This window comes from Artibeus jamaicensis, unplaced genomic scaffold, assembly GCF_021234435.1.
Source record: "Artibeus jamaicensis isolate MK-2021 breed Jamaican fruit bat unplaced genomic scaffold, CSHL_Jam_final contig_867, whole genome shotgun sequence".
NCBI classification, from domain to species: Eukaryota; Metazoa; Chordata; class Mammalia; order Chiroptera; family Phyllostomidae; genus Artibeus; species Artibeus jamaicensis.
This window is the reverse complement of record NW_026521995.1, coordinates 3,249,524-3,268,400: the sequence shown is the minus strand read 5'-3', so window position 1 is coordinate 3,268,400 and position 18,877 is coordinate 3,249,524. Positions and strand designations below refer to the sequence as shown.

Below are 18,877 nucleotides of genomic sequence, written 5' to 3'. Positions count from 1 at the left end.
ATCAGAGATCTCATCAACTTTGAATCTGAGTACCAGACAGACAAAAGCATGCAAGAAACGTCACCTAACATTGCTGGCTTTAAAGGGGTTACAATGCAAGAAAAGCCAGGAGCCCTAAAAGTAGGAAGTAATAAGGAAACAGACTTACAACATTACAAAAGAAAAAATGTCTGGAAACTCTGATTTTAACTCAATGAAATTCATCTCAGATTTCCAACCTATAAAACTGTAAGACAACAAATTTGCACTGTTTTAAGTTTATGATAATTTGTCATAGCAACCATACAAAGCAAATAAAGAAAAATAAGATAACATATAAATTATTCTTTTCCCTTCCTCTCTCAGTGACAAATCTCAAGCCTTTTATTAAATGATGCCAAACGTAATGGAAAAAAATTTTAAACCTAGCAGTTGACACCTCATACGTGTTAAGCTGATTACTATCACAATATAGTGAGTGTTGGAAAGGATGTGGAAAAATTGGAAGCCTTGTGCACTGCTGACGGGAATGTAAAATTGGGAAGCCACTATGGCAAACTGTATGGTACTTTCCCAAAAATTAAAAATAGAACTACTAAAAAAACCCCAACAAAAAAACTATCATATAACTCAGCAATTATACTTCTGGGTAAAATGGAGACTCCAACAGACATTTGTACATCTGTATTTAAAGCAGCTAGTCATAACAGACAAAAGATGGGAGCAACCCAAGTATTCCTCAAAAGATAAACAAAAGGATGACACACAATGAAATATTATTCATCCGTAAAAACGGAAGATACTTCTGACATATGCTACAACGTACGTAAACCTTGGGGGCATTATGCAAAGTAAAGTAAGGCAGTCAGTCACAAAAAGACAACTACTGTGTGATTCTACTCACATGGGGTACCTGGATGTCAAAACCATACAAACACAAAGTAGGATGGCAGTCGCCAGAGGCCAGGAGAAGATGAGCAGGGAGATGAAGTGGGATTGTTTACTGAATTTCAGTTTTATAAAATAAAAAAGTTGTGAAGACTGGTTATACGAAAATGTGAATATATTTAACACTACTGAGCTGAACACTAAAAAATAATTAAGCCTTGGCCAGGTAGTTCAGTTGGTTAGAGTGTCAGCCTGATACATCAAGGTTGTGAGTTTGATTCTCGGCCCGTCAGCACAATTACAAGAACCAACTAATGAATGTATAAATAACTAGAACAACAAATTGATGTTTCTCTCTCTCAAATCAATAAATATCTATTAAAAAGTTAAAATGATAAATGTTGTATGCATTTTACTATAATCTTTTAAAAAAGCTAACTCCTGGGGAGAAAAAGAGAGAAAACACAAACATATGGACTTTTCCAAGTAAATCCAAGCAACTCTCCCTCAATTACCCACAGGCTAAATATCACTTCACTAGATGACAATCCAACACTTGTCTCTGCAATTAAAAATGTAAGTCCAGAACAATTAAAACAAAGTAAAAATAAATAAATAAAAGACATCCAAATTGGAAAGAAGTAAATGTATCTCTGTTTACAGAGGACACAATCTTAGAAAACCCTAAATAGTTCATCAAAAAACTGTTAGAACTAATACACAAATTTGATTAAGTTACAGGATAGAAATCAATATACAAAAATCTGTTTCTACACCCTAAGAATGAATTATTAGAATGAAATATTAACAATCCCATTTACAACTGTATAAAAAATAACAAAATGCCTAAAAATCAATTTAACCAAAGAAGTAGAAGTTCTTTATACTTAAAACTAGTATATATTAATGGAAGAAATACAAAGAGACACAAATGTGAATACAGTCCTTGCTCATGGGTTGAAAAAAATTAGTATTACTGGTATGTCCATACTACCCAAAACAATTTCCAGAGTCAATGCAATACCCATCAATATTGCAAAGCCATTTTTCACAGAAATAGAACAAACAGTTCTAAAGTTTGTATGGAATCACAAAAGATCCCAAATGGCCAAAGCAATCTTGAGGAAAAAAGAACATAGCAGAGGCATCATAGTCACTGGTTTCAAACTGTATTATGTTAACTATAGTCATCAAAACAGTAGAATATTGGCATAAAAACAGACACATAGATCAGCAGAAAAAAACAGAGAGTGCAGAAGTTAACCCACAAATACATGGTCAATTTTACAACAAGGAAGCCAAAAATATATACAATGGGAAAAGAACAGTCTCCTCAATAAATGGTACTAGGAAAACTGGACAGCCATATGTAATGAATGAAACTGGACCATTATCCTACACCATACACCAAAGCAAACTAAAAATGGATTAAAGACTTGAATGCAAAACCTGAAACCATGAAACTGTTGGAACATACACAATAAACTCCCTGCCATTGGTCATGGCAATGATTTTTTTAAGTCTGATACTAAAAGCAAACAACTGGGACTATATCAAGCTAAAAAGATTCTGCATGGCAAAGGAAACCATCAAAATGAAAAGGCAACATACTGAATGGAAGAAAATGATTGTAAATAATATATACAGTAAGAATAAGAGGTTAATATCCAAAATATATAAAGAGCAAAAATAAACAAACAAAAATCAAAACATCCAATTTAAAAAATGGGGGGGATGTGAATAGACATTTTCCAAAAGAGACATTCAGATGGCCAAAAAGTATATGAAAAGATGCATGACATTACTAATCATCAGGAAAATAAATGTAAATCAAAACCACAATAAGATAATCATCCCATGTATATTAGAAAGGCTGTTAGGAAAAAAAGAGAATGTGGAGAAAGGGAATTCTTGTGCAGTGTTGGTGGAAATGTAAACTGGTATAATCACTAGGGAAATTAGTTTGGAGATTCCTCAAAATACTGAGATAGAAATACCATATGATCTAGCAATTGCACTTCTGGATATTTTTCCAAAAACACTAATTATAAAAGATACAGTTGACAGACCCTCCACATCCATGAGTTCCACACCTGAAGATTCAACCAACTACAGACTGAAAATACTGAGGGGAAAACATTATGTTCCTTCTAAACACATATGAACTTTTTTCTTATCATTATTCTCTAAACAATATAACCATTTGTACATCATTTGCACTGTATTAAATATTACAAGTAATCCAGATTATTTAATGTGTATGAGAGGATGTCTGTTGGTTATATACAAATACTCTGCTCATTTTATATACGGGACTTGAACATCCACAGAGTTGTTGTCTGGGGCAGGGCAGGGGGAGATGTCCTGAAAACAGTTCCCTGTGGATGCTGAGGCATAACTCTATATCCACCTCCATGTTCATTGTAGCATTATTCCAATAGTGAAGACATGAAAACAACCTAAATATCCACTGATGGGTAAATGGATAAAGGAAATATACACAAACTGAAATATTATTATTCAGCCATAAAAAAGAACTAAATCTTGCCATTCATGACAACATGGATGAACTTCGAGGGTTTAATGGTAAGTCAGAAAGAAAAAAATAAATACTGTATGTTCTCACTTATATGTGGAATCTTAAAAAAAATGAACTCATATAATTGATAACAGACTGGTGGTTGTCTTGTAGAGAGTGGGGGAAGGGCAAAATTGGTAAAGGGAGTCAAAAGGTGCAAACTTACAGCTGTAAAATAAATAATAAATATGTCCATTACTTATTTCATTTTTCTATACTGTGACTAAGACTACTAGAGAGTTCTCCCAAACAATCTTGTAAAACCAAAAATTTTGAAGAAAACCTGTGTTCATCATATTTATCCTATGGCATTAACTTCATTCACCCATACAGAGAAACATGACAAGTATACCATTAAATTAATATATCCCAGTACTTTTTCAGTTAATAAAGGCAAAAGATTAATGTGGCAGTTCATTTACAATTGCTCCCCATGATATCTACTTTCTTTTTACACCAAGTATACTTTTTAAACTTCCAGCATGCCTCCAAATGCTAATATTCCTAAATTAAAGAGGAAGTCTAAATTTACCTATGCAAACTGGAAAAAAAAGTTAAATCTCTTCATTTTTTAAAATTTCCCTACCAAAGACTGGGTAACATGTTTAGTTTATTCTCAAGAATGCTTCCAATCCCTTTTCCTTTAAAAAATCTAATATTCAAGAGTTCCTTTTTATCTGAAGTATTCATTACCTAAGGTTCTGCAGTTCCAAGTTACACAGGGAAGCAAAAGTTATAATAAATTCATGCATGAATAAAATGATCACTTATAAAATCACGTTCCAACTATCCCTACCTTCAAATCAACATGAGTATCTATGCCTGCTCACCATGCCATTATTCTGTTACTGGCAGTAGATTTGTAAGCACCTGGCATACAATACAAACACAGTGCAAACTGACTGCAAATTAAACTACATTAGCAAAATACACAAGACTTCATAAAGTTAATACAGAAAACCTGGTCCCAAATTAGACATAATTTAAAAGGCTATCTTCTTTTTTATTCTTTATGTGGAATACAGGGATAAATTACAAAAGTAATCTATACATTAACATACAATCCTAAAAATAAAATTCTTATTCCAAGTTGTGGAAGAAGCAGTAAATTCCTGATGAAGGTACCAATTACTAACTGTAGTGGCAAGACAGAACTCAAAGAACTACAAAAGCTATGTGCAGAAATAAAGACTTTCATACAATTAGAACAACACTATTACATTCTATTCACAAAGAGACAATAAAAGCCAAAGTGATGAACTACATTGACCTATTACCATCCCAAAGGCAGCCTACAAAAAGTTTTCACTAAGTTGCTGAATAACTGACTCACAGTAAAACTGGATTTCATCTTATCAATAGAACATGCAAGTTTTTGATCAGGATTCTCTATAAAAAGCAACCTTTATGATAAATGAATCACTGGAGAAGATTCTAATAAAACTTACCATTATGTATTGCATTCAGCAACTCTGAGAAAGCTTTTAAGTAAGGAAAAAAGGACTTCAGGTTAAGATCATTCTCAAACACACAAAAGAAATATATAGGCATAGACTAAATCAGTATGATAAAATCTCAGTATCATGTATCATTGCTTGAATCATTAAAACTGCAAGGTCAGCTCATTTTTTACAACAGTATAAAATTCTAAATATTGTATTTGTCAATATATTTTCTACTAAATTTAAATGTTTAGGTATATAATCATAATTTTGACAGATTTCCTTAGTAATAATTCATATGGAAACTCACTTTTAAGAAGATGCTTAGTAGTCTCTGTATTGTGTTTCTTGCAAAAAGTATCTAAATAAAATTCTATATAGGTAAACCTACCTTTGGTCACACTCAACAGTATTTATTATAAAGAAAAACCTCATTTTATCATCTACCCCCATCAAACATTCTCATATCCTGGATTTCACAGTCGCAGCAAGTGTAGCAGTCTAAGCAAGAAAGCTATCTAATGTCAATATATAAACACTGAATATTATATTAACATCAAGATTAATGAAAACCAAAATACTGAAATATTATTTTATTGGTGACAGACATCACAATTTTGCAATGGAAGTACCATATTAAAGGGCCAACAATAATTAAAATTTGTTCACAATTTGACTGTGATATGGATCCTGAACATAAGACAAAGCAGCAACTTAAGATATCTTTGTATGAGAAAGAAATCTATTCAATTAAGAACAAACTGTATTTTGAAAAATTAAAATTTAGAGGTTTAGAGGTGGCATAATATACTAGAAAAAGCACTAGAGTAGGAGTCAAAAAGCCTGGGTTACCAACCCAGTTTGACAACTTACTAGTTGTTGGACATGCTCCATCATGCCGATACTGCATGGAAATTTCTGTTGGGAGGGAGGAGAAAGGAAATCAGCAAAGAGGTTGTCAGTGACTCAAGAGTAGAAAAAGAAACAGGCCAGAAAAATAGAAAAACATTCACCTAAAAAATCTAGCTGAGAAGAGCAAACAGAACTGTGGGTACAGAAATGATAAGCCAGTAACTGGGATGTAAGGGGCAGGAAGACTAAACATGAAGGAATTCTCACAAATCTTAATGAGATAATGTAGGAATGTGTGTGTGTGCATGTATGGAAAAAGAATGAGGAAAACACATAAAGGCTTACAAAGGAATCTGCATAATAAATATCTAAGAATAAATGGATTCACTACTAACAGAAAGCATAGTTAGGCAATGTGATAAACTAATGTGTTTTATGTAATTCATTAGCTGTGAACAGTGTATCAAAAACATGTGAATGCTGTGGTCAATTAGAAATTACAATTTAAGTATGAAATTTATTTAGTTCATATACAAGCAGAAGCCATTATGATTTATAGAACAGTATAAAACTCATGAAACTACACTCAGCTTACTTTCTTGTAACCTTTCATTTTTGATGATACTAATGAATGAATAAGCCTTTACTCTTATTCTTCTACTCCACCCAAATGAGAACAAGCAGGGGGTGACAGGAGGCAATAAAACAATGTTAAAAGCAAAAGCTGCTCAGAAAATGGGAAATAAATTTCTACATGGCAATGCAAAGGCAAAAACACTTGATAAAGGTTGTGACTCACAACCCTGCTAATCGCCGAAACAACTGGTATTCTGTTGTGGCTAATATTAATGGCCAAGTTCTCCTAAAGAAAGGATATCTGGGAATTCTCTGGATATTACGAAACCAAAAACATGACCTCTAGGAACCATGTGTACAACAGAGCCTTTCAGGGCAACAATATATGTACCTCAGGGGTTGAGCCTAATCTTGGGCACACTGTGAATAACTTGCAATAAAAACACAAAGCAAGACAGAGCAAGCCTGTGCTTACTTTCAATTATTGTAATGTTAATAGAACTTTATGTTGGATGCTGTTTAAAAAAAGTGAAACACTGAATCCAGGGGACACTCAAAAATGAGAGACGGTAGGAGAATTTGCCACCTTAATGCCTCATTAACAAATCCAACACAAATGAGATTTAAAAAGGGAGTGAGGGCTACTGAAGAGACTTAACATGGTACATTACAGAGAAATGAAAGCTGTTTAGAATGGCGGTAAAAAAATAATCAAAGGATACTGGGAATAGCCAAAAAAACTTTCTCAATGGGGTAAAAATGGAATATTGCTGTTCAGGCCTTTAATCTAGTATTTCTGTGAAAAGACAGCTATGGTGCAGGCCCAAATGTCCACTCACTGAAGACCAAAACAACACCAGGGGATTTTCCAAGAAAGTCAATGCCAGGGGACATCCTGGTTTCAGCAGCATCTGATATCCTATATGACTTTCATTTATGACCCAATATAATCAAAGTATATAAAAATCACTAGCCTGAGTCATTAAGATAGGTTTGAATTATGCTCAATAACTGTAACTATCCCCGATCTACAATACTATACTAGTAACTCTACTAGTTTATTAGATTAGTATTTGTAGCTTTATGATTCCCTTATTTGTTTATGGAATCAGCCTATTCCTAATTAAAAATTTTTTACCAGGGTAAGTTTTATCAGTTTCATTTTATAACCTATGACATAAATGGGGATATATTTAACAAGAACTCTTCCAAAGTTATTTATATGGCTTCAAATTAAACTTTCGTAACTTTTATATCTCCATAGAAAAGAACAAACTACTCTTGAAATGATGTTTGTATTAATAACTCATCTCCATGAAATCTTCAAGATTTTAACATTAAGTAGATAGGATCACAACCAAAAGAGCGCCTTTCTAGAATCTTCTTTTGTAGCATTTATCACCACTGAAGAATTTTATCACTGAAACAGATTTCAAGTATCTTAACTTAGAAAGGTATGGCATTACATTAAAGAACTAGCGACAACTATAAAAACAGGGAGCTGCACCCTGGCTGGTGTGGCTCAAGCACCAGCCTATGAGCCAGAAGGTCACCGGTTCCATTCCTGGTCAGGCCACATGCCTGGGTTGCAGGCCAGGTCTCCGGTTGGGGACATGCAAGAGGCAACCAATCAGCAGGGGTGTGTGTGTATGTGTGTCTCTGCCCCCACCGAAAATTAATTATTAGTTAATTAATTTATAAATAGTCTTTAAAAAATAGGGAACTGTATACTTTAAAAGACAGTATGCAAAGAAAAAAAAAGTTAAACCATCAACTCCTTATCATTTAACGAATACCATATTTTTCTCAGAGAAAATAAGATGCTTTTGTCAAGAAAAAAATTTAACTTTCTTTGGGATTGAGTACACAATGGAGTATACAGATTGCATTATAAAACTGTATACCTGAAATTTATATAATGTTATTCAATGTCACCCCAATACATTTTTTAAAATGTTAACTTTCACTTTAGTAAATCAAACTCTCATGACGTGGTCAACATATTTAAATAGGAAAAGGAAAAAAGAGGACAAACACTGCATGTCAGCTCTTTCAAATGCTGTGTTAATATTCAATGTCTCAAAAAAAAACTGGGTGCCTACTTGTTAGGATCTCAAAAGAATATCTGTAGGAAAGAATTCAACAAAAAGCTTAACATAATCTGTAAACCAAAACTTACATCCTTTAGTCATCACTTAAAACAACACACTAGTTTTTCATGTTATACAAGTTACTGTAAAACAGTAGGTGCTTCATCAGGATATACTTCAATTTACTAAAATAAAAACTTTACAATCCAAAGCCCTGATCAAGTAAAATTAATTATTTATAAAGCTTAGTTATTTGTAAAGCTTTTCATGAAACCTGATTATAAACACCCAAAGGCAAGTACAAAATAGCCTGTGATACTAAATACTAACCACATGGTACGTTCTCCGTGATTACCGGTGGTATTCATTCATTTTATTAAAAGATGTTTAACACATATTGGTTTGGACAAAAAGATCATTTGGTTTTTTCCATAAGATGGCCCTAGTAGCACTTAGTTGTCTTTAACTTCATTCAAAACAATCTGTGAGATTGTTGTGACAACTATCACATCAGCATGCATCAAAAAAAGAAAAAGGTGAATTTCTGTGTAGCCACTGAAGATGGAGGAAAATAAACATTTTTGTCATATTATGCTCTATTATTTCAAGAAAGGTAAATACACAACTGAAATGCAAAAAACAAGATTTGTACAGTGTATGGAGAAGGTGCTGTGTGTGACTGAACATGTCAAAAGTGGTTTGCCAAGTTCCGTTCTGGAGATCTCTCACTGGATGATGCTCCACAGTTGGAGATCAGTAGAAGTTGATGGCAATCAAATTGAGGCATTAATTGAAAACAATCAATGTTATACCACTCAGGAGATAGCCAACATACTCAAAATATCAAAGTCAATAAAGTTATTGGTGCAAATGAAAAATTTATCTTATTTTATGGAAAAAACTAAACAGACTTTCTGGCCAATTCAATATTAATAAGCTGCAAGCACTGGACTGGCAATGAGCAGATAGTGGTGAACATCACAAACACAGCCCCTAACCTCATGGGGCTAGAATTAAAGTGCATGTGATAGTCTTAACCTCATAGCCAAAAGATGCTCACAAATGTCACTTTCATTATTACTGAATTATGAACCTATCATTATAGCAAATAAATCTCTTTAAAAGGGTACCATGAAAAACAATTCTTGATAATATACTACACAGTATACATTTTCTCCTTTTTACTTATACAGGGAGAAAGTTTCCTGCTTTTACAATTACTGAATGAATTCTCAATCTAAAATCAATCCAAAGGAAAAATTAGTATTTTCATGCTAAGAGGAGATACTATTGTTGCAAGTTAAATTATTGGCTCAAATTCTCTCACTGATCCTGTTCCTTAAAGTATGATTGACAGGTATACTACTGTGGTTTTAAACTCTCATCAGCAAACATCCACTGAATTTTATAATTGTTTGAAATCAAGGAAACTGCTTAGCTTCAAGAATCAGAGCTGTGAGAATTGTTTCTTTTTTATATGAGTAACATTACTTGATGCTTGTCAAGTGCTTAAGACAGTATGTAACATATACTGTTTTCAACAACAGTTGGTAATTTTTAATTTATGACAAAAAAGCATAATTTCTAAATATCAATGGCATTTAGCTAGCTTCTTCTAGGTAAGAAAAACATTTTAGTACTAAGTATATCAATAAGAGAGTGCTCTGATCTAATCCTAAAACTTTTATTGATATGTATAAAATTAAAGAATGTATTATCTTGAATAGTTTTAAGTAACTAATCTTGTTTCATTACTACAGTGTCACTTTAACAAGAGATACAAGTATAAGTGTAAGAAACTGAAATACAAATTTAAGTTTTTTTAGGTACGAGTTTAAGAAAAAAATCCCAGCAAATCTAAATTTAAGCCATTTATTATCATAAAATAATATTTATGGTGAAAGGAATACAAATTCATTTTTCTTCCACAGATGTACCACAAACATTGTCCTCAGAAAGTAATCACTGTGCAAAGAATACTATTTCTTATGCCTAAAATCTCCCTAAATCTGTATCAGGTAGGAATAGGAAAATTTTTTCAGAGATGTACCATATTTTGCCATGTATAATGTGCATTTTGCCCAAATTCTTGAGGGAAAAGAATGCGCATTATACATGGATAGTACTAATTCTGTACCTATATAAATGTTTTAAATGCTTTTATTTTATGCTTATGTGTTAAAAGTGTAATTCTAAAAAGCAATAATGATATCTGTTTCAAAATAAATGCTAAAATTCCTTTATAATATAAAAAACAAGTATCTAAATACAAATAATTAAATTTAAAAATTAAAGTGAAACATTTTTTGTTTCTTTTTTTGTCAGTGCACATTATGCACTGAAGCGCATTACACATGGCAAAATACAGTTAATTGTTTTAATTCCACTCATTGGAAGATGTAGTTCAAATGGTATCTAAATGAATTCCTGAAATTCACTAATCATCAGACTAGATTTCTATGTATTGAAATCAGTGAGGATCTCTTCACAAAAGCAAATTTAGGCTTCATTTTCTCAGTAACCATTTGATTACTGTGCCTTTTCCTAAATATGAAAACAAATTCAAGTTTTTTCTCAGTAAATTTATCTAAAATTACTTTTTTGTGACTTGGGGCTAAAACTAATTGCTAAGACACACTGGTCTCAAATGTCAAATGTTTCATATTACATAAATACATGTTCAAGTGTGCAAAATGTTTGTATCTTCTCGATGAACTAATTTCTCAATGCAATTTACATCCCTCCTACCTAAAACAGTGGTTCTCAGCCAAGGGAGATTTTTGCTCCCTACTCCTTGGGGGGAAACTTTTTTTGATTAAGGGGTGGGGGTGGGTGCTGGAAGTCACTGGCATCTAGAGGCCTAGGGACCTGATAAACATCCTACAATGCACAGGACAGCAATGAACAAAAAAACTACCCTGACCAAAATGGCAATACTGCAGTGACAAGACTGAGAAATCTGGTCTCAAACCATCTCTCACACTACTAATGAAACAATCCTTCTATACTTTCTACCCATTTCTCAAAAAAAAACACACAAAAACCACCATACATGTCAAACAGGTCCACCACTAAGCTATCTATAAGAAATAGAAAGAAATCCCTGATGTGTGATCTTTGAAAACATATTTTACCTGTCCAAGCCTCAGTTTTATCAGGTGTAAAATAGAGGCCTTAACAGTTTTTGCTTCATAAAACTGTTGTGAGGATTATACATGATAATAATTATAAAGCATTTAACAGACCCTGGCACAAATAAATGGAACTATCTGAAATGAACTGGAACTATTAGAAATTCTAGGTGTTTCATCAAAAATAACCAATAAACTATTTATCCTATATTTAGTTAAGTAACATCAGATTAGTGTCAAACATCATTTCCAAACACCAAATTGATTCTCAAAGAACAAAATATATTTTTTCATCAAGATGATCAAATATCACTTAGCAACTCAAGTACTATCATAACAATAGTTTAAAATGAATTTACTTTTTAGAGTAATGGAAATGGGATGGTGGTGGAAGTAAGGAAGAAAAACAATGAGGAAACCCCTACCTGAACCAACTGGAGATGAGCCAACACTAAGACTTTGTAAACTTCCATTCCTGAGCAATGTAGGAGATTTCTGAAGACTAGAGCTTGTTATACTTCCTGCAGCTGATGCTACAGATGATGTTGGTGAAGCAGAAGAAACTGAGAGATGAGAAACATTCTCTTGATTTTTGTTTCCTTTGGGTCTACCAGGCCCATGCTTACTTTGTTTATTTCCTTTTCTTTTCTTTTCCTTTACAGTTTCTTCTTCTATGCCAGAAGTTTGAGCCCGCTTATATCCTGCTGTGGGAAGGCTGGAATTACCCAAATCTCCAGGTGAGTTTTCAAAGCTCTTAGGCTGTGAAATAATAGCTGAGGTCGAAGGGAGACCAATTATGGAACTAAAACTATTTACCCCCCCTTCCTGGCTTCCAGACTCTCCTTTATGTACATCTTTGGTTGATGATGACTGTTGGGAGTGAGTATAACTGTCATTACGTAGATCTGAGTCTGTAAAGCTCAAGAAATCCTGGGGAGACTGTACTGAACTTCCCGAAGATGATTTTACACTGCCTGGAGTTCCTGAAAAACTGCCTGTAGCAAAAAAAAAAAAAAGAAAAGAAAAGGGGGGGGGAAAAAGGAAGTACGAAGGGGAGGGGGTAGGAAAAGAAAAAATTGTATGCAAAAGTTCCCATGAACAGTAGAAATGATATAATCATCAAAAAAAAAAGAGTGAAAAAATTAACTATAAAACTTAGGACATCACTTACATAATAAAGGTAGACTTTTAAAAGGATTATTACTGAAAACAAGGTTATCTACAAAATTACCTTATAAAAATACTTGTCATAGTTATTAAATGTAATTGTAAACTATTACTTATATAATTACCAAGATATAAGAAGTACTTTATTTAACCTACCTTTTACCATGGCAGCATTCCTCAATTCTCCCCCAAATATGTGTATGCTTGAGGAAGGATTGAAGAACAGCAAAATTTCAAGAAGACACTGACAAGACTATAACTGGACTTGGAATGACATGGGGAACTTCTTTTTCAATTACTGAAGATATAATTATAAAATGTTGCCAACATACAATAAGAACCAAAAGATGTTTCATAGGCTGTAAGTTGTTCTGATCTTCTAGATAATGTAGGTGAATGTTGTTTGTTACTCAGTTAAAGCTACCCTACCAAACACAGATTTAATCAAATAATAATTATCACATAGAACTTAATTTATATACATTACATTCTTCCAGTCCACTTCTCATGGAGCTGCACAGAGCAAAGAAACCAGCCACTAAAATTTTGCTATTGTTTTTTTAAAGTAAAGTCACAGGAGAGGCTCTGCTCTCATGAATCTCTTTCACAACTGCTTATTCTTCCCATACTCTTTAAGTAAAGAACATTTGTAGCCCCTCATGTCACTATGAGCTATAAGAACTTCAGGTTCTTATTTACCACATTTTGCCCAGATTTTTGAGGGAAAAATAAAGATGTGTATTATACATGGGTAGTACCTGAAATACCTTGAAGCTGTTCTTGTGTTTTGTAATTATTTGTTACATAAAATTTCTTGTACCATAATTATGTTCAAAAATAAGAGCTAAAATTCCTTTATAATACAGAAAACAAGTATCTACATGTAAATAAATAAAAAATTTAATTAAGAAATTAAAGCAAAAGATTTTTTCTTGAAAGTTCAGGCCAAAAATGTGGGTGCACACTATATACAGAAGCACATTAGACACGGCCAAATATTGTGCCTGGCAGAAAAATAATAGGGTTGGGATGAAACGGACAGTTTGGCTCCTCATCCCATCACACCAAATCTTCTCCTCAGGCTTGCCAAATGAAATGAACTTAGCTGTGAACATAAATCTAAATATAGTTCACAAAATTAAAGTATGTCATACTTTAACGAATGAATTTAGAAAGCAAAGTTCAAAATAAAGTGTTTACTAGAGTGGGAAGGAAATTTCAAGCTAAGTGTTATTTTATTGCAGAGCATATTCATAAATAACCATACATAAATCCACCTAAATATTTACAAAGATATTTTTCCCTCAAATACAAGAATTTGTTTTTAAAATACAAAGGTTTTAATTTTAAAATTTTAAGCTCCTCTGAAATGGCTTATTGAAAAAGAATTAATAGTTTAAAATTTAACTTTTTCAAGACAATATCTGGTTTTATGCATTTATAAAAGTATTTATTCCTATGTATGCATTTTCAGGCTATGTCTATATAGAAAACCATATATATTAAGGAGACATTTACATTACAGCAATCATTTAAAGATAACTGCCATTTGCCACTTAATTAGTAGCTACAAGGAAGTTCTTTGTTAGCCATTCTAATCTATCATTATCTGTCTTTTTTCCTACACATTTGTGTTTGTACAGCTGGTATTAAAAGCACAATACAGTGTAACAAATAGTTTAAATTTAATCTATTCAGTACTTTCAATGCTTATTTTCTAAAATTCACATACTACCTGCACTGAAAAAAAAATTATATTAAATATCCTACCTTTATATTTCACCTTTTATAGACTATTACACCTCAGGTATAAAAAATAAAAAAATAAAAATATTTGCTACCCATGTCTTAACAGAGGCAGGAAAAGACTCAATGTTGTGAACCTTAAGAAAATGAAAGATTTCTTTTCTAAATATTAAAAACTTCTAAGATATATTAAAAACTCAAAAATACAATTTCTATAATGAAAAATAAAATCTTAATTGTACAGATGACTGAATTCTCCTAATATCATATTTTAAAATGTGAATAAAGTTACATTAAAAATTAAGGTTTTACTATTTATTTTCCACAGCAGCATAAAAAACTGATATAAAGTAAACTTACCGAAATAAAACAAGTTTGACATTTTAGTTCTTTTCTATTTGTCTATTTTTGGTATTGTAAGTCAAAATTAGAAAAAGGATTTTTAAAGATCTCAAAGACCAAAATAACTATTAGTTTAAAATATATAAATATAATTTTTAATGAGGTCAGCAGACTAAGTAATCTCTCTACATCTTCACATTATACCATGGTAGATTTTGGATACAATTTTTATCATTAACAAAAGCTTCAACAGGGTAAAGAAAAGGACCATGGCCCATCCTGTCATTTACTCCTCGAGAGTAAAAAAGGACGGGGCCGTGGAAAGGGGGGATGGCGGCGGCATTTACTGTACATTTTACTAATATATTACTTTCAACCAGTTTTAACATTTATATATCTCAAAATATTTGTGTTCATGTTAAGAAGTACACAAAGTAGCCCTGGCTAGTGTGGTTCAGTGGATTGAGCACTGGCCTGATAATCAAAGGGTCACTGGTTCGATTCCTGGTTGGGACACATGCTTGGGCTATAGGCCAGGTTCCCTGGTGGGGGACACATGAGAGGCAACTATACATTGATGTTTCTCTCCCTCTCCTTCTCCCTGCTTTCCCTCTCTCTAAAAATACATAAATAAAATCTTAAAAAAGAAAAAAGAATTACACAAAGCTAAAACCTAGAACGTAAGTCTAATGTATTCTAAAGTTTAGCTGAGTTACTCATGTAAAACAGCATGCCCAGTCAATTTTAAATTTCAGTTAAACAACGAATTATTTTTCAACTGGACATGCTGTAAATATAGCTGCCTTACCAAAAGATATGTAGGCTGAGCAAAATTGTACTTTAACATCAAGCTTTGTAATGCATTAATAATCAACAATACTGTTTACTGAGAACTATTTAGATTCCCCTAAAAAATTACCCAATGCTTATTTACTTTCTAAAAATATATACCTTAACTGTTTTAGTATATAATTAGGAAAGGTAAATAAAAACATTTATAAAAAAAGATGACTATTCTATTAGCAGAAAGCAAAACTCCAGCTTTTGTTGCTTTTCTCCCCAAACTTAATTTTATTCCATATCTATTTAAATATTAAAATTATAGCCCAACTTTAGAAAGACATGGCATAATATAAAAAGCAAGCAAAAGTCCCAAAAACATTTTAACAAGAAACACTAGCCTTGTAAGTAACTTACATCACTAGTTATGAACAGTAAAAAGCAAATTCTTTTGCAAAACCTAACTATTATTGATCATCATAAGAATAAGTATTTTAACTAAAATATTGTAATTAATACCTTGCTGGAAAGGGCTAGCAGCTGACACAGTCGTTCCTGGATTTCTTCCACCAGGCTTTCTTCCCCTTTGACCTGAGCTGTGAGTTGAAGACTTCTTCCCTTTGCCCTCTGACCCTCTAGACTCTGAAACTTCTTTTCCACCAGTTGTATGCGCAGAAACTTCCTGAAAATTTGCATTTGTAAATCGTGCTGCAGTATCTTCCAGGCGCTTCAATGATCCAGATATAGAGTTGCTGCTAGTGCTTGTATAAGTCTAACATTTTCAATGAGAAAGGAAAAGAAAAAACACTGATTATAATTTGGCTACAGATAATAAAAAAAGGGTAGCACATTAATAATAACAAATAACTACTGGACTTGTAATGTAACATGAAAGTTTCTGTTACAAAAACAAGTTAATTCCACCTAAGCATTATGTAAACACTACTGGAGTCTGTTACAAACGCTCTTTTAAAAAATGCAGATAACTTATAGCTGTTTGAGCATCGAATTCCAGCAATCAGTAAAAATACATATTAGTCCTATTTATTCAGTGACATATATGGAAAACATTTGTTTCTCAAACAACAGCATTCTCAACAAGAACATACTACACTTCCCACACATGAAACTAAAATCAGCCTTATTGTTCAGCTCAGAAAGACAATTACAAGTGAGGTGTCACAAACTGATTAGAGGAACATAGCCATGAAATTAAAAGGACAGAGCTAGGACAGATTAGAGCAAAAATTTATATATTTGGCTGAAGTCTGCTTTTCAGAACAAAAGATTTAAAGCCTTTGTAAAAAAAGTATTTCTTCCGAGACTTCCACCAAGATGGAGACGTAGGTGGAGGAACCACCTTGCCTCTGTGCACAACCAAATCTAAGAACAACTATTTTTAACAACAATCACAACCAAGCCACACAAAAAATCGACAATACAGAGTCCAAAGACAACTAAATGCTCAGCTAAACCTGTAAGAGAAGCAAAACCAGCAGCGGAGCAGGTTAGCAAGAAAAAATTCCCCGGTGGAGCACGAAGCGCAAGCAACCCAAGGCGCTGATCGCAAGCTAGCTACGGGAGCTAGCACAGGGAAGAGGCGCGGCAGACTGTCTGCGGTTGGTCGGTTGCAGATCTGTCTGCGGAGAAACCAGTGAGAAGGGAAGCCTGTGCGGGGCAGCAGGCTCGCACAATTCCAATCGGATAAACAAGATCGGGGCAAGTGCTGTGACTGGACAGGCTGGGCTAGCGGAGAGGACTGCCATTTCTCCCACTCTGACCATGCCCCCACACACAGCATCACAAACGGGCGACCTGGGTCGCCCCGTCCCGGTAAACAACAAAGGCTTGGCTCCCCTTACTTAACAGCACGAATAGACCAAAAATGGCTCTAGGACAACTCAGAGCCCCAGAACCGATAGATCTAAGCGATGAAGAAATAGCCAGTCTTTCAGACGCACAGTTCAAAACACTGGTTATCAGGATCCTTACAGAACTGGTTGATTTTAGTAACAAATTAGAGAAACATATGGAAGCTAGACTAATTGAAATGAATGGTAATACAAAGGAAACCAATAGTAATGGAAAGAAAATTGGGACTCAAACCAAGGGAATGGACCAGAAGGAAGAAAAAAATGATCAAACAGAAAAGAATGAAGAAATAAGAATTCAGAAAAATGAGGAGAAGCTTAGGAACCTCCAGGACATCTTTAAACGTTCCAACATTCAAATTATAGGGGTACCAGAAGGGGGAAAGGCACAGTCACCAGTGGAAAACTTATTTGAACAAATAATAAAGAAAAATTTCCCCAATCTGGCAAAGGAAATAGACTTCCAGTTAATCCAGGAAGCTCACAGAGTCCCAAAGAGGTTGGACCCAAAAAGAAACACACCAAGGCACATCATCATTACATTAGCCAGATCATTACATTAGCCAAGATTCAAATGAAGGAGAGAATCCTAGAAGCAGCAAGAGATAAGGGGACAGTCACCTACAAAGGAGTTCCCATCAGACTGTCAGCTGATTTCTCAAAAGAGACCTTACAGGCAAGAAGGGGCTGGAAAGAGGTATTCCAAGTCATGAAAACCAAAGACCTACAACCAAGATTGCTCTACCCAGCAAAGTTTTCATTTAGCATGGAAGGACAGATAAAGTGCTTCTCAGATAAGACCAAATTCAAGGAGTTCATCATCACCAAGCCCTTATTATATGAAATGTTAGAGGGACTTACCTAAGAAAAAGAAGATAAAAAAGATGAACAGTGAAAGGACAGCAAACTCACAGTTAGTAACAACTACACCTAAAACAAAAGCAAACTAAGAGGACAGCTAGATCAGGAGCAGAACCATAGAAATGAAGATCTCAAGGAGGGTTAGCAACAGGGGAGTGGGAGGAGGAGAAGGGGGGAGAAGGTACAGAAAATAAGTAGCATAGACAGTAGATAGAAAATAGATAGGGGGGAGGGTAAGAATAGTAGGGGAAATACAGAATCTAAAGAATTTGAGACACATGTGCATGAACTAAAGGGGGAAATGGGGGGAGGGGTATGCAGGGTGGAGGGGAATGGAGGGGGGGAATAGAGCAAATATAATGGCATAATCAATTAAAAAAATTTTAATAAATAAATAATTAAAACTAAAAAAAAAAAGTATTTCTTCCAAGCACTAAAGTATGAAAAGTTATATTTTGCAGTTAAGATTTTTAAAACTTAGGGAACTTCTGCCAAGATGGAGGCATAGGCGGATGTACCGTACCTTCTCACACAACCAAGTTTAGAAACAACTAAATATTAGCAAAAGAAAACA

At 33.7% G+C, this 18,877-nt stretch overlaps 1 protein-coding gene across 20 annotated transcripts in view; it reads right to left on the bottom strand.

The window, feature by feature from the left end:
- Positions 1 to 18,877, bottom strand: part of MLLT10 (MLLT10 histone lysine methyltransferase DOT1L cofactor) — a 250,987-nt gene that overhangs the window by 63,473 nt on the left and 168,637 nt on the right. For 15 of the 20 annotated variants that reach the window (XM_053654738.1, XM_053654736.1, XM_053654737.1 and 12 more), the window contains 4 exons: positions 16,091 to 16,343; positions 11,962 to 12,531; positions 5,761 to 5,805; positions 4,894 to 4,926 (listed from right to left, as the gene is read on the bottom strand). In XM_053654738.1, the coding sequence (XP_053510713.1) occupies positions 4,894 to 4,926; positions 5,761 to 5,805; positions 11,962 to 12,531; positions 16,091 to 16,343 (901 nt within the window). The remainder of the gene's footprint in view (positions 1 to 4,893; positions 4,927 to 5,760; positions 5,806 to 11,961; positions 12,532 to 16,090; positions 16,344 to 18,877) is intronic. The other 5 variants (XM_053654740.1, XM_053654750.1, XM_053654741.1 and 2 more) reach the window with 5 other exon arrangements.